Source organism: Gracilinanus agilis, chromosome 6, assembly GCF_016433145.1.
Source record: "Gracilinanus agilis isolate LMUSP501 chromosome 6, AgileGrace, whole genome shotgun sequence".
NCBI classification, from domain to species: domain Eukaryota; kingdom Metazoa; phylum Chordata; class Mammalia; order Didelphimorphia; family Didelphidae; genus Gracilinanus; species Gracilinanus agilis.
In genome coordinates this window covers 292,143,145-292,157,432 of record NC_058135.1, presented here as the reverse complement: position 1 = coordinate 292,157,432, position 14,288 = coordinate 292,143,145, and the positions used below count along the sequence as shown (strand labels likewise).

At 55.8% G+C, this 14,288-nt stretch overlaps 1 protein-coding gene across 1 annotated transcript in view; it reads right to left on the bottom strand.

Moving 5' to 3' along the window:
- The window catches only part of LRP5 (LDL receptor related protein 5), a 130,889-nt gene extending 116,616 nt beyond the window's left edge, over positions 1-14,273 (bottom strand). Inside the window, exon 1 of the mRNA XM_044682058.1 lies at positions 14,217-14,273. Within this exon, the coding sequence (XP_044537993.1) occupies positions 14,217-14,271 (55 nt within the window). The 5' untranslated portion in view covers positions 14,272-14,273. The remainder of the gene's footprint in view (positions 1-14,216) is intronic.
- Between the last annotated feature and the right edge of the window lie 15 nt (positions 14,274-14,288).

The window sequence follows — 14,288 nt, the reverse complement described above, 5'->3', positions numbered from 1 at the left end:
CTCTGGCAATAGCATGGAGGATGGCTTTGAGAAGGGATCTGAGGCAGACACCAGAAAGCGATCCACAGCAGCAGTCTGGGGGGGACCGGGGTGGGGGGGGACTATGGGAGCAAAGCAGGAAAGCTCTTAAGTAGACCAAGATTTTATTGAAATGTGTTGCCACACAGGCAGCTAGGTAGAACAGGGGAGAGAGGGCCGGGCCTGGACCTGGGGTTCAAATCTCAGATACTTCCTAACTTTGTGACCCTAAGCAAGTCACTTATTGTCTAGCCTGACTGTCTAGTCCTGGCTGCTCTTGTGTTGGGGGAGGAGATGGAGAGAGACAAAGACAAACAGAGAGACAGAGAGAAAGCGGGAAAGAGGAAAGGGGAGAGAGAGGAGAGGAGAGACAGACAAAGAGGGAAAGAGGGAAAGAGGAAAGGGAAGAGACAGACAGACAGACAGACAGACAGGGAGACTGAGAGAGAAAGAGGGAAAGAGGAAAGGGAAGAGAGAGAGAAGGAAGAGAGAAAGAGAGAGACTGAGGGGAGAGAAACAGATAGAGACAGAGACAGAAAGGGAGGAAAGAGAGAGAAACAGAGATAGACAGAGACAGAGAGATGGAAACAGACAGACAGACAGAGACAGATGAGCCACCACTACTTCAGACAGGCAGAAGCTGCTCTAAGAGGGAACAGGTCAGTGATGAGGACGGGGCTAGAGACCAGCCTGGACGAGAAGGAGGTGGAGAAAAGGGGGCGCCCACTCTGAAGAAGAGAAGCCTCGGAGGGGCTGTCTGGGGAGGCCGTGCTCAAGTCTGGGTGGAGCCCCGCTCCAGAGAGGGCCAGGGTGTGTTCCATTTGGCCCCAGAGAGCAGAACCAGGAACAATGAAGGAGGCAAAGCTGGGGCCAGGGGAAGGGGGAGCTCCCCGAAGATGGGAGCTGTCTCGGAGTGGGGCACACCCTGGGATCCCAGCTCGCCCTCAGAGGCCAGCCAGCACCGTCTCCCCTTTGTTGTACTGAGGGGAGAGGACTTGACCTGTGTCACAAGAGGAGCCAGAAATCAAACTCACTGGAGACTTTTCAAAAGGGTCAGATGCTGCCTGCTTTGACCAGCTGCCGAAGAAAATGGCTTCACTCCACCTCTTGGGTCCCTCCTGTCCCAGCAATCCTGGGATTTAGTAACGTATGATTAGGTTAGAAAGACCCGCAGCAGCCAGAAGAGCCCTAGATTTGGAGTCACAGGCCCTGGGTTCGAATCTCGGCTCCACAGCTTGCTCGGACTAGAGCAGACACACACAGCCCTGGCTAAGAACAAAGCCGGGTTGGAGATGGGCTGCTGAAGCCTCTTCCAGCCCCCATTTCCCTCTGCCACGGCGGAATCGCCTCGGCTTTGGGAATGAGGTTGCTCGTTGTTCCTTAACGCAGCCGAGTGCCCAGGCGGCCCTTTGCAGGGCTCGGAAAACCGCATCCGGCAGGGAGCCCCTGAGAGTTCCAAACGCTGCCATGGCCGCCGCTGCTGCTCCTTCAGACCCTTTGAAGGCAGCCCCGGGTCACCGGCAGCGAGGAGCAAACTGAACCCGTCAGGCCTCCTCCGGTCCAATCTGCTGACCCGTGCAAAGGTTTCGGAGGCGACATCCTCCGGCCCACCTGTCCAAACAGGCCGGCCTGCCCTTATCACGCCGGCCCGGAGCACACAGAGGAAAAGGAAGCAGGACAATGGTCCGTGTGGGAATGCCCAGGGCATCGTCCAAGCGCTAGAGAGAGGGGAGGCCCCGAGGGAAGGATGCTCCAGCAGCCGAGGCAGGAGAGGCTGCCAGCGCCAGGCGGAGCGTCCAACAATAACAACGGCAAGCTGACGCTTGCGTGGGTTTACAGGTTTGAAAGCCTCCATCTATGATCTCAGCTTGTCCCTACAACCACTCCAAGAGGCGGGCGCTGCAGCCGCGGTACGGACACCTCATTTTAAAGATGGGGAAACTGAGGCTCTGGGAGGCCAAAGTGAGGGGGAGAGAGACATGGAGACAGAGACAGAGACAGACAGAGAGGGAGAGAGAGACAGAAAGAAACAGACAGTAGAAGGGAGAGAGAAGGAGGAAGAGAGACAGAGGCAGAGACAGAGGGACAGAGAGGAGGAAGAGAGGCGTCAGCAGAGACAGACAGAGAGAGGAAGGAGGAAGAGAGAGACAGAGACAGAGGCAGAAACAGAGAAAAATCCAGAACAAAACTCGTGGGTATTCCATCTCGCAGACCCTCCCCCTCTCCCAAACTTGGCTATTTCCAGCAAGGGCACAAACTCCTTCCCAGGGATCCGAGCTCCAAACCTGAATGTCATCCTAGAAATTCCCCTTCCCCCTCATCCCCCTCCTCCAGTTTCGCTGCTAAATCTTGTCATTCCTGTCTCTACACTATCTATGGGCCAATCCCCTTCTCTCTCCCTCTGGCTCACCCACCTTTCACCTCCTGACTTCTCCTCCGGACCATGGAAGTAGCCTCCTAATCAGTCTCACAGACCCAGCTCCCTCCTGCTTCCATCACATCTTCCAGAGAGCTGCCCCAAAGCTCGGGGTGGCTACATTGGACTCTTTTCCCTCACCCAACAAACTGCAGTAGCTCACTAGTACCTCCAGGATCAAAGATACATTCCTTTTAGCCATTTAAAGCCCTTCCTCTCTTTTCAATCTTCTCCCATTCTACTCCTCCTACTCATGCTATGATCCAACCATACGGGGCCTCCTTTGCTTTCTGTCCACACAACATTCTATTTCCCGCCTCTCTGCCTTTGTCCTAGCTGTTCCCTGTGCCCAGGATGCTGCTTCTCTCCATCTCTCACTCTTAGAGCTCTGGGTTTTCTGTAAGACTCAGCTCAGACCCAAGAGGTTCCTCCTGGAGCCCCCAAGCGCTGTCCTTTGCCCTCTGAGATCGCCTCCCATCTACTGGTATGTCCCGATTCACCCACGCTGCCTCCTCCGTCAGAATGAAACCTCCTGGGAGATGAGAACTGTTTTGCCTTTCCCTGGCACACAGTAGGTGCTGCTCAAGAAATGCTGGCTGAACTATCAATAATATGGAAATAGGTCTTGATCGATGGCACATGAAGAAACCAGTGGAAATGCACATCAGCTACTGGCAGGGGGGAGTAAGAACATGAAACATGGAACCATGGAAAACATTTTTCTAAAAAATAAAATTAAATTAAATGAAGAAAGAAAGAAAGAAAGAAAGAAAGAAAGAAAGAAAGAAAGAAAGAAAGAAAGAAAGAAAGAAAGAAAGAAAGAAAGAAAGAAAGGCTAACTGATGGATCCCCAAAGCAGGCTGGGAGGCAGAACTTGGAGGGCAGAAGTACTGTTCCCACCTTACTGATGAGAAAATGACCACTGTGAAAGCAAATGCCAGCGGTCACCCACGGGGGAAGGGGCAGGATGTGAACTCGGGTCTCTAGCTAGCAATCAGTCAACGCTGATGAAGCTCCTCTTGGCCAGCTCCCTCCTTTGGCTCACATGCTCTTTCCTTTTTTTTTTTTTTTTTCTTTTTCTTTAGTATTTTCTATGGGGCAGTTTGGGTGGCTCAGGGGATGGCAAGCTGGACCAAGAGAGGAAGTCCTGGGTTTAAATCTGCTAAGCGCCTTTTTTACAAATAGCATCTCACTGGAGGTTGGTGCTATTTTAGATCCATTTGCTATGTTTATAGCCATTCTACAGTTGAGAAAACTGAGGCTGAGCGAGGTGAAGTGACTCATCCAGGGTCACACCGCTGGTGAGTGTTCGAGGCCAGATTTTAATTCAGCTCTTCCTGACTGCAGACAGGCTCATTCTGTGACCCGTTACCTCTCGGGGCACACCCGGGGTCCCCGTTCTCTATGAAGAACGTCCATGCAGCCTTCCCACGGCTTTTTCTTTTCTCAGCTGCAGGACAACTTCTGTAAATTCCTAAACAAGGAGATGCCCTCCAGGGCGCGAGCACACGCACACGCACACGCACACGCACGCACACACAAAAATGCATGAAATGTTTGGCTTTGGAGATTCTCCACTGGCTTGGCTTCCACATTTCCATTCCATACTCGACCACACTCTTCTCACAATGTTTGCTGTTGGGTAAAGGCCGGGCTCAAATTATGCAACGCTCCCAAATCTGTTGTTTATTTAGCGTGAGACTCCCAGAAACCTCGGCTCGCCAAGAGCCCGGCTCTCCACGAGACTCCCGTCTGTCCTGGGCTCCGGCCTCCCCAAAGGTCATCAGACGGCCCGGCTCCCGCCTCCTCCCGGCTCTGACGGGTCCCTGGGCCTCCCCACCGCCCCAAGAGCAGGAAAGTACAGGGATGACGGCGCCTTCTTTACAGATGAGGAAACTGAGGCAAGGATGCTCGCTGGAGGCCCATCTGAGCGTGGCTCCTCGTCTGGGCGCTCTCCTCTGTGTTGGACCCAAGGCAAGAAGAAGCGGCTCCCTGGGCCGTTCTGACCCACAACCCAAGAACTCCTTCATGAAATCCCTCTTAGACTAAGGAGTTCAGTCCCTCGAGCCTCTGCTGACTGTGGGGGAGGCTCCCTCACGGCGCGATTTATGAGAACAAAACTGTGCTTAGATAATAAGAAAGGCAGATTTTTTTCTTGGCCTGGAAAAAAAGAAATCCCTTTTTTCGGGGGGGGGGGGGCCTTACTGTCCACCTTAGAATGCATTTTGGTTCCAAGGCAAAAGAGAGGTCGGGGCTGGACGCGGGGGTTAAGTGACTCACCCAGGATCACCCAGCTAGGAAGTGTCTGAAGCCAGATTGGAACCCCAGATTTCCCATCTCTAGGCCTGGTTCTCTATCCACCCAGCTCCCCCCAGGACAGAGTACAACTAATGAGGCCTGGCACCGAGAGCAATGGGCAGAAGCTCCAGACAGGCACACAGAGGCTAGAAGTCAGGAAGAACTTCCTAACCCTCAGAGGAGCTGTTCTGTCCCAAAGTGACAAGTGGCTGCCCCAGGAGGTGCTGGGCTTCCTCCCTGGGGGTCTTCCAGCAAAGCTGGACCGATCCCCGTCGGGGTTAACATCAAGAGATCTTATTCAGGTCCCTAGCAACGGGAGAGGCTGCGACTGCTGGGCAGACCCTTGATCTGTCAAACATGGCCCAAGATGCATTCTGAGGCCTCTCAGTCGAGATCTAAGATTTTAGTCACTGACGCTACCTGCTGGCACCACTTCCAGGCTCCCCTGCCTGCAGCTCCCCACTTCTAGGTCCCCCTACTTGCAGGCCCCCCGCCTGCAGGTCCCCCCTGTTTTCAATTCCCCACTTCCAGGCCCCCCTGTTTGCAACTCCCCATTTCCCAGGCCTGGGGGGGAGCCAGCAGGACGTTTACAGCACTGACCAGAGCCCTTCCCAGTCCTCCGGGGGGGAAGGGAACAGCAGGAAGTCATTCTGGGCTGCTTTTGGCCTCTCTCTTTGGAAATGAACCCCAAGGGTCCAGGAGGCGTTTCCTTCTGCTGAAGCGGCCGAGGGGCTGCCCAGAGAGGGCTGGGGATCTGCCCGGGCCCTCCGTACGGTAGCAGCAGAGGTGGTTAACGAGGGGCCGGGCAGGCCCCAGAACCCAGGCCCCCTGCTCCCGGGCCCACATGTTTTCCACACTCAGCAACAAGAGCCCAGTCACTGCCTGAAATAATTCAGGAGAGCTCACTGGCTTCCCCCAACAGGAAAAGTCCTGGGTAACCCCATAACCACACGCTTCCTGGGTTGGGGTTTACAATTCTGCTGCCTGAACAGCCCCAAGAACGAGGCCTGAGAGCTCAGGCCCTGCCTGAGGACCTCAGCCCGGCGGTTCGGAGCCAGGCCTGGGCAGGAGGACATCCGCACCAGGCCCCGGAGCTGAAGACAGGCAGCAGAGCAGAAGAGCCAGCGTCATCAGGGCGGCCCTCCTCCAGGACGGTGGATGGAGGCCTCCCTCTGCCTCCCTCTGCCCAGGGACGGCCCCTGGAGGCCCCGCTCTTGGCTAAGTCAACACAGTAAAAGCTTCAGGAAAGAACAATTAAGTGATAACGAGTGTGACCAGGGGCAGGGGCAGCCTTGGGCAGGGAGGGAGGCAGGGAGCCCACCTGGCTCCCGGGGAAAACAGGCGGCTTCTGGGGGCTGGAGGGGGAGCAGGACTTGGTTTGCCCCTCAGAAAACACTGATTATGAGCCCACTGTGTGCCAGGTGCATCCACCTGAGAAAACGAGCCTTTATTAGCACTTGGTCAGCGCGCCAGTCTCCAGTTCCACTTGGGGTGCCAGGACAGCCGAGCTCTGCCAGGGAAGGGGTCAAAGCTCCGCCTGCGCCCCGAGACCCCCTAGTAGAGGACCAGCCTCCCCCAAAGCGGAGGGGTTCACTGCCCCCCCAACAAGGGCTTGGCTTTCTCTTGTCCTTTTCAGAAACGTGTCTGCCAACACATGAAGGGGCTCGTGAGGCCCTCACGGGACAGCTTGTCCAATCCACAACAAAATAACCTCCCCTTGACAAAGGGGCTTCCAAGTGGGCTTCCTGCCCGCTCCAAGGCCTCCCAGGAGAGCCCCCTCTCACTCTGGAACAGAGAGAGGCGTCCAGCCAGAAGAAAGCATCCCTGGGAAATGTTAACCAAATAAACAAAAACCGGGTAGGACACAGAGAACGCTAATTTGGGGTTTTCTGAGTCAATATGTGGGCAGACAGGTTGCAGGAGATGGCCTGCGAGGCCTAGAGTCAGGAAGATCCGAGTTCGAATCTAACCTCGAACACTTTGGCGGCATGGTCTGGCCTAGACCCTGTTTGCCTCGGTTTCCTCATCTGCCCAATCAAGCAGATAAAGAAATGGCCGATCCTTCTGATAACTGCCAAGAAAACCAAAATGGGACCCCAACAGTCAGACATGGCGGAAATGACTGAACAAGCCCCAGCCTGGAGGGATCCTTTTCAACTTGAACCTGAGACCCTCCATCATGGTTTCCCAGACCTCGGCCTACACTGACCGCTCTGAAACCACCAGCGGCTCCCACCTTGGGCCTCAGGGACGAGGCGAACGAGGCTGATCCTTCTTCCAGGGGACGTCGAGGACCCCAGCCATCCCCTCCCGGCCATCCCCGCCTTCTCCTGGCACTGCGGCGGACTCTGGAACTCCCCGGGAAGGGCCTGCCAGCCTGTGCTTTGAGATCTCCAGGCCTGCCCGAGACAGCGCCTCTACCATCTGGCCTCCAGCCCCGCCGACAACAAAGAGGCCCGTCTGGGGGGGGCAGAACTTTCTGGTGGGCCCGTCAATGGGGAAGTCAGGCAGAAGCCTCAAATGCCAGTCTAAGCAAACGGCCAGGAATCGAGGCTCCCCGGGGCCCTCGTCTCGCCATTCCCCGCACAGATACGGACTCGGGCGCTGAGCAAAGCCCCGTCTGCCTGGGAGAGAAGGGCTGAGAGTGGGGCTGCGGCCAGGAGGGCCGGAGAGGGGGCCTGCCAGGCGGCACCTTCAGATGATCCCCAGCTGATAAGGACGCCCCGATCACGGCATTTCCAGCCTCAGAAGTCATCTGGCTAAGGCCAACTTTTATTTTCCAGATGGGAAATGGGCCGCTCTGTGCCAGGCTCAGTGCGAGGGCTATTGAGACAGAGACAGAGCCAAAGACAGAGACAGAGACAGGGAGGGAGGGAGGAGGTCCCTGTCCTGAAGGCATTTCCATTACAAGGAAGGCCAGAGGGAGAGAGATAGACAGGGGAGAGACTGATGGAAATAGAGAAAGAAATGTAGAGAAGTAAATAGGATGGGTAGTTATAGATAGGGAGAGAGAGGGAGAGACAGAGACAGAGACAGAGACAGAGACAGAGACAGAGACAGAGAGTGAGAGACAGAGGGAGAAAGACAGAGAGACAGAGAAAGACAGAGACAGAGACAGAGAGAGACAAGGAGGGAAGAAGGGAGAAGGAGAGAGACAGAGTGAGAGACAGAGACAGAGGGAGGGAGGGAGAGAGAAAGACAGAGAGAGAGAGAGACAAGGAGGGAAGGAGGGAAGAAGGGAGAAGGAGAGAGACAGAGACAGAGAGAGATGGGGGAGAGAAGAGAGAGAGGGAGGGAGAGCAGCTGGGTGGCCCAATGGATAGAGGACTGGCCTGGAGTTAGGAAGACCTGAGTTCAAGGACAGCCTCAGACACCTCTGACTTGTGTGATCCTGGGCAAGTCATTTTGCCTCTGTCTCCCTCAATTTCCCTCAATATAATAATAGCATCTCCCAGGGTTGCTGAGAGACTTAAATAAGATATTTTTAAAGCAGTTATCCCAGTGCCTTGGCACATACGAAGCACTATATAAAGGTCAGCTCTATTATTATTATTATTATTATTATTATTATTATTATTATTATTATTATTTATGACATCTAATCTATACTTAGACTGAATTTGGTCTCAGGAAACCCTGAATTCAAATACTGCCTCTGCCTTATAGACTGCAACCATGGCCAAGACACTTCATCTCTGTGCCTCAGTTCCTTTAACTGTAAAATGGGGAGAAGGACACCAGCAGTGGCTAGCCTGGGGACGGCGGGGAGGGTGCTGCTGTGAGTTCCAAATGAGAGATTGGGTTTAGAGAATGTTGGGAACTTTAAAGAACCAGAAAACTGGTTGGGGTTATTTCCCTCCTTTGGGAGTCCCTCTCCTGGCGGGGAAGAAGTTCTCCAAGGCTCTACCTGAGCAGCCTGAGCTCAGGCAGCCAGAGCTGGCCTCCTCCAGCCTGGAAGCCGATCCTCTGGGACGGCCACCCGGGGGTCGGCCCGGCTAGGGTCAGGAAGGAGGGTCCACCCCACCGGCCACACAGGGATGATTTTTTTTTGGCCACGGTAGCCCATGAATCCATGTACAAAAGCCTGCTGAGGTTATTATTAACAGGAGAGGGAATGCCCACACCCATGAAATCCCAGATCTTTTCAGTTGCAACATAATTCTCTTAAACCACTAAGGAGCCTAAATTTATCCAGCTAAATTACAAAAAGAAATTCTCCCTCCTAACAGATTAGCTCATGACTGGGGCTGGAGAGCAGGGACTATTTCTGCCAGAAAGAAGGATTTTATTTGAGCTATTTGTAGACTGTCATGGAATTTTTTTTTTTTTAAGGCAGATGATGGCCATTTACCATCAGGTCGAGTCTTCAGCATCTCCAGAAGCCTTGGCTAGAGAGGATGCACTCATGGCTAGAGGAACTGGGCCCAGACCAGAAGGTGAGGAGGACCGAGGGCTCTAACGTACAGCCCCAAACCAAGTGAATGCCATTCCCTCCTTGAGGATGCAGAAGGCACTTCCCCCAGCAGGACCCCATTCTAAATGACACTTTTCTCCCTAGTAATACACAGAGAGTGTAGGAATTTGGAGCGAACCTAATGGAAGACACCACAGAAAAAGTGTGGAATTTGCCACTGTGTGTATAAAAGTGGGTCTCAGATCCCTCCTTTTTAAAAGGAGGGGGTTGGGCTAGAAGGCCTTAAAGGTTCCTTTTCCCACCCAAGACCTACAGGAGCACCGAGATAGCACGGTGGAGAGAGTGCCAGGGCTGACGTCAGAAAGTTTCTTCTTCCTGAGTTCAAATCTGGTCTCAGACACTTCCTAGATGTGACCCTGGACAAGTCACCCAGTCCTATTTGCCTCAGTTTCCTCATCTGAAAAATAAGCTGGAGAAGGACAGGGCCAACCACTCCAGTATCTCTGCCAAGAAAATCCCAAATGGGGTCGCAGAAGTCAGACACCCTGAACCATGACCACAACAAAGGGCACCTACCACGGTTCTCCTCCTACTTTTTGCTTGGCTCAGCACCTGGCACACAGTAGGCACATCATAAATGCTTGCTGACTCGATAGACTCCATCCCCTTGATCTTCTGAGTCACTCTCTAGATCAAGACCGGAGCTGTTATTATCCCCATTTAACAGAGAGGGATGCCCAGGAGTTCTCAGATTAAGTCACTTGCCCAAAGTGGCCGCACTACCGAGGCCCACACTGCCTCAGGGAGAAACACCCAAAGGTGGAAAGACCAGTTAAGAGCCCAGAGGATGAACCTCAGAGAGAAACAGGTGACTGAGGGAGGTAAAGCAGGCCCACGAGACTGCCCTTTCTAGCTGCATGACCCTGGGCAAGTCACTTTACCCCGTCTGCCTCAGTTTCCTCATCTGGAAAATGAGCTGGAGAAGGAAATGCAGAATCTCTGCCAAGAAACCCCCAAAAGGGTCAGACACGACTGAAAAGGCTGAACAAAATCATGCCCACCGATCAGAAAAAATGACATGGCTCATCCCAAGTCCCTCAGAGAAGCAGAGAGGAGGCTGGAAGCCTGGGGGACCCCTTTGCTGCTGCCCCAGGGCTCTCCCAGTCACAAGCCTCTCTCCCTCTCCTGTCTCTCCCCCAGGCACAGTGGCCAAAGTGCCATTCCTTTAAGCACAAGTCCAGGCCTTGAATTCATTTTCTGCTGACATTTCAGGCATCTCTGGGCACCGAGTGGTCCAAAGGGTGGAATTTGGGCTGGCTCTTGCCTCTCCCCTGTGGTCCAGCCTGGCACGAGGCCTCCTAGCACTTCCTGTCAGGCCCCGGCCAGCCTTGGGCTGGCTCGAAGAAGCAGCTTGGCACATTTTCTATCTGTAAGCGTACAGGGTTTGGACGTGGCTCTCCCCCTTCACCCCCTCCTGGCACCATCAGCGCCCATTTTCTCCCCTCTCTTCGTTTTCTCTTTAAACTGGTGTTCGGGGCCCGTGTTCAGGTTGTTCTCTCCTGTTAAGAGGTTGCCCGTCAGCACATGCAAAGGAGTCTACCTCACTGCCACTGCCCACTCCCCGTGGGCCCTTGGCAGGACGGCTAGCCCATTCCTCTCCCTCTCGGCTTCCCTGTGAGCAAACCAGAGGACAGAGTGCCCAGCCTGGAGTCACAAAGATTCTTCTTCCAGAGTTCAAAACCAGCCTCGGACCCTTCCTAGCCGGGTGACCTTGGGCAGGTCACTTCACCCTCTTTGCCTCAGTCTCCTCCTCCGCCAAAGGGGCCGGAGAAGGAAATGACAAACCTCTCCAGGATCTCTGCCAAGAACCCCAAACAACGACAATCACCAGAAGGAATGAGGGAGTGTCGGGCTCGGTGGCCTGCCGGGTCCTGGCCGGCTCAACATCTCGGACCCCCTTGTTCTGTCCTCAGCAGTCCATCGGCTAAGCATTTCTCCAGCCCTCCCTGAGGACGCCGGACTGAAAGCCAAGTGTCTCTGGCCTCCCGGAACCTCGGTCCTGCCGAAGCCGGAGACAAACAGGCCGCTGTTGGGATGGTGGCGGGCAGGGAGCATCGCTGGAGGCAGGGAGGCTCCAGATAAGACCTAGCGGCTGCGCTGAGCCTGGGAAGGAGCTGGGAATTCCAAGAAGGGGAGGTGAGGAAGGGGCAGCCAGGGCAAAGGTCTGGAGGCTAGAGACAGAACATGCCGGATCAGAACAAAGCCCCAGCGCTGACCCAAGGAAGGCTCCAATCACATCACCTGCGCCCAGGACTTTGGAACAGGCAGTAAACAGCTCCCAAAGTCTTTTTACAAAACCATCGTGAATTGGGGAGTGCCGGCTATTACCATCCCCTTTTATAGATGAGAAGGCTGAGGCTCTGAACAATGGATTTCCTTCTCTAAAGTAAATGTGATAATAAGGAAACCAGGAAGAGAAGGCAGTTCTTCTGAGCCCCAAGGATAGATGAGACTGAGACCTGGAAGGACCTCGGAGGCCAACTCTGTCATCCTCGAGACAGATGGGGAAACTGAGGCCCAGAGAAGGGAAGGGACTCACCCAGGGTCATACAATCCCAAGTGGCACAGCCAGGAGGTAGCCCAAGGCCTCTGCCTCCCACATCCTGTATGGACTAGTAGAGAGATTCGGGGACTCCAGGTCAGGAAGACTCGGATTCAGATCCTGCCTTTCTGGCAGGAACCTCCATAAGAAGGAGCCAGCAATCACGAGAGCGCCCACTTCACAAGCCCAAGGGGAAGCTCATTTGGCAAATTCAAAAGTGCTTCTTCAGAAAAAATAATGGCAGGTCAAAGTTTACCCAAGGCAGCTGGTGTGCAAAACGCTCCCTGCCTCCCCTCCTTTCTGGTCTTTCCTGTCTGGTCTCCCCACTTTGGGGTGTAAACTGAGGCAGGGGTTTTCTTCTGGCTTCCTTCTGCTCCCCATTACCCAGGGCAGTAGCTGGCACACAGTGGGACCGTCCAGCTCTTTAATGTGCAGGAACTGTGCTGTCCGCGGCGTTTCTTGGCAAAGGTTTGCTATTTCCTTCTCCAGTGAATTAAGGCAAACAGGTTAAGTGACTTGCCAAGGGTCACCTGGGTACTAAGTGTCTCAGGTCACATTTGAACCCAGGCCTTCCTGACTGCAGGCCAAGCCACTTAGCTGCCTCCTCTGGGCCTAATAAAGGCTTTTTGCCTGCCTGCCCTGTACCACGGGGAATAATTGTCCCCAATTTAGAGACTGCAAACTGAGGCCATAAAGAAGGCAACAGATATAGGAGAAAGAGTGCTGGCTCTGGAATCTAAGGACATGGGTTCAAACTCCTGGTTTCTGTGTGATAGAGGCAAGGAGGTGGCCCGGTAGTTAGAGCACTGGACTTGGAGTCAGTAGGACCTGAGTTCCAATCCAGCCTCAGACATTTACTAGCAGTGTGACTCTGGGTAAGTCACTTCACCCTGTTTGCCTCAGTTTCCTCAACTATAAAATGAGCTGGAGAAGGAAATGGCCAACAGCTCCAGCATCTCTGCCAAGAAAGCCCCCCCCTTGCCCCCCTGTGGGATCACGGAGAACTGGCACAACGGAACAATGAGGTCTGCGTGGCAATGGCTCGTTGTCCCTGCAAGGTGCCCGGCACACAGTAGGTGCTTGCAAGCCTCTCTCACCGAATGACCAGCACAAGAAAACAGCCACAAAATCCTCATGGAGAAAAAGTGAGGGTCCTCCGTGGGTCCAAGGTGTCCCCAGGCTGGACTCCAGGGCTTGGCCTTGGCTCCCCCCATTCCCAGAATGGGAATCCCCAGCAGCCCCAGCTCTTGGGGCCTCATGAAGATCTGGGGGAAGCCACAGGTGAGCCCCCTCGATTTTCCAGGTACAGAAATTTCGGTTAAACTGGGAAGCCGAGCCAGAAGAGCAGCCTTACAAAGGGCCCCCCAAAACCCCAAGGGAGAGCCAACTGCCCCATGCAAAGGCTAGGAGCCAGCAGGGCACACTGCCCTCTCCCTGCAAGCCCTCCCCCACAAAGGGGTCAGGTGGGGGCGGCAGGACCCTGGCCGAGACCAAGGAGGGCCACAGGGAGCACCCCAAGGCCAAGGAGGGGGCCGGCACCCAGAGCGGTGACCGCCCTTCCTGAGTCCAAGCCCCAAAGTCACATCCCTGCCCCCCTCCAACCAGGATGTCAGAGGCTCGTCTGGGGGCTGCCGCTGCCCTGCTGCCCTGCTGCCCTCCTGCCCTCGGAGCACACCTTTCAGGGCCACAAAAGCCAGAGTACAAGAGTACAACAAAGGGGGTTGGGCGACTATCGGGCAGGGCTACAGGCCGGGTGAGGCAGGGGACGCTGGGCTCCGCAGCCCGGAGAGGGGGAGGCATGGGGGGGGGGGGCCCTGGGCCGGGCACCACCTGGGCCGGCCCGAATCCTCCACAGGTGGCAGCCAGCGGGCTGCCGGGCTGCTCTGCGCCTTTCCAGGCACCCTTCCTGTGCTCCTCGGGGTGCGCCCCTGGCTCCCAGCCCGTGGGGAGGGGAGAGGTCCCGCGGCGGCCTCCCGGGGCCAGAGTGGGGAGGAGGCTGGGACCTCCAGACAAAGGGCCCGGAAAGCCCCACTTGGGAACCGCGGGGAGGGGGGGACGGGCAGGGGACGGGCGCAGAGTGCGTGGGGGGGAGCCCGAGTCTGCGTTCTCTGGCCGCCCCCTCCTGTCCCGTCTCCCCCCTTCCCCCGCGAGGGCTCCGGGACCGCCGCGAGCCAACTCCTGGGCCCGGCTCCTGCCCGAAAGTTGCCCGATCGCGCTGCCCCCGCCCCCAGCTCCCTCTCCCGGCAGCAGGCCGGCCGTCCAGCCGCGGAGCAGGTCCCACCAAAGTTCTATTGTCTCGGCGCCTGGGCAGCCCTCCCTCCCAAAGTGACTGCGGGCCTCGGGGGACGCCCCGAGGGCCCCGCCGCCCCCTGGCCCCCGGCCGACTGCGCTGCCCAGCACTCCGGCCCCGCCGGCCAGGCCCCAGCCAGCTCGGTCCCCGGGAGACAAAGCACCCGGCGCTCACTCACCTCCCGCCCGAGCCCAGGGGCTGCAGAGGGCCAGCAGCGTCAGCAGCACCTCCATGGTCCGGCCCCGGCCCG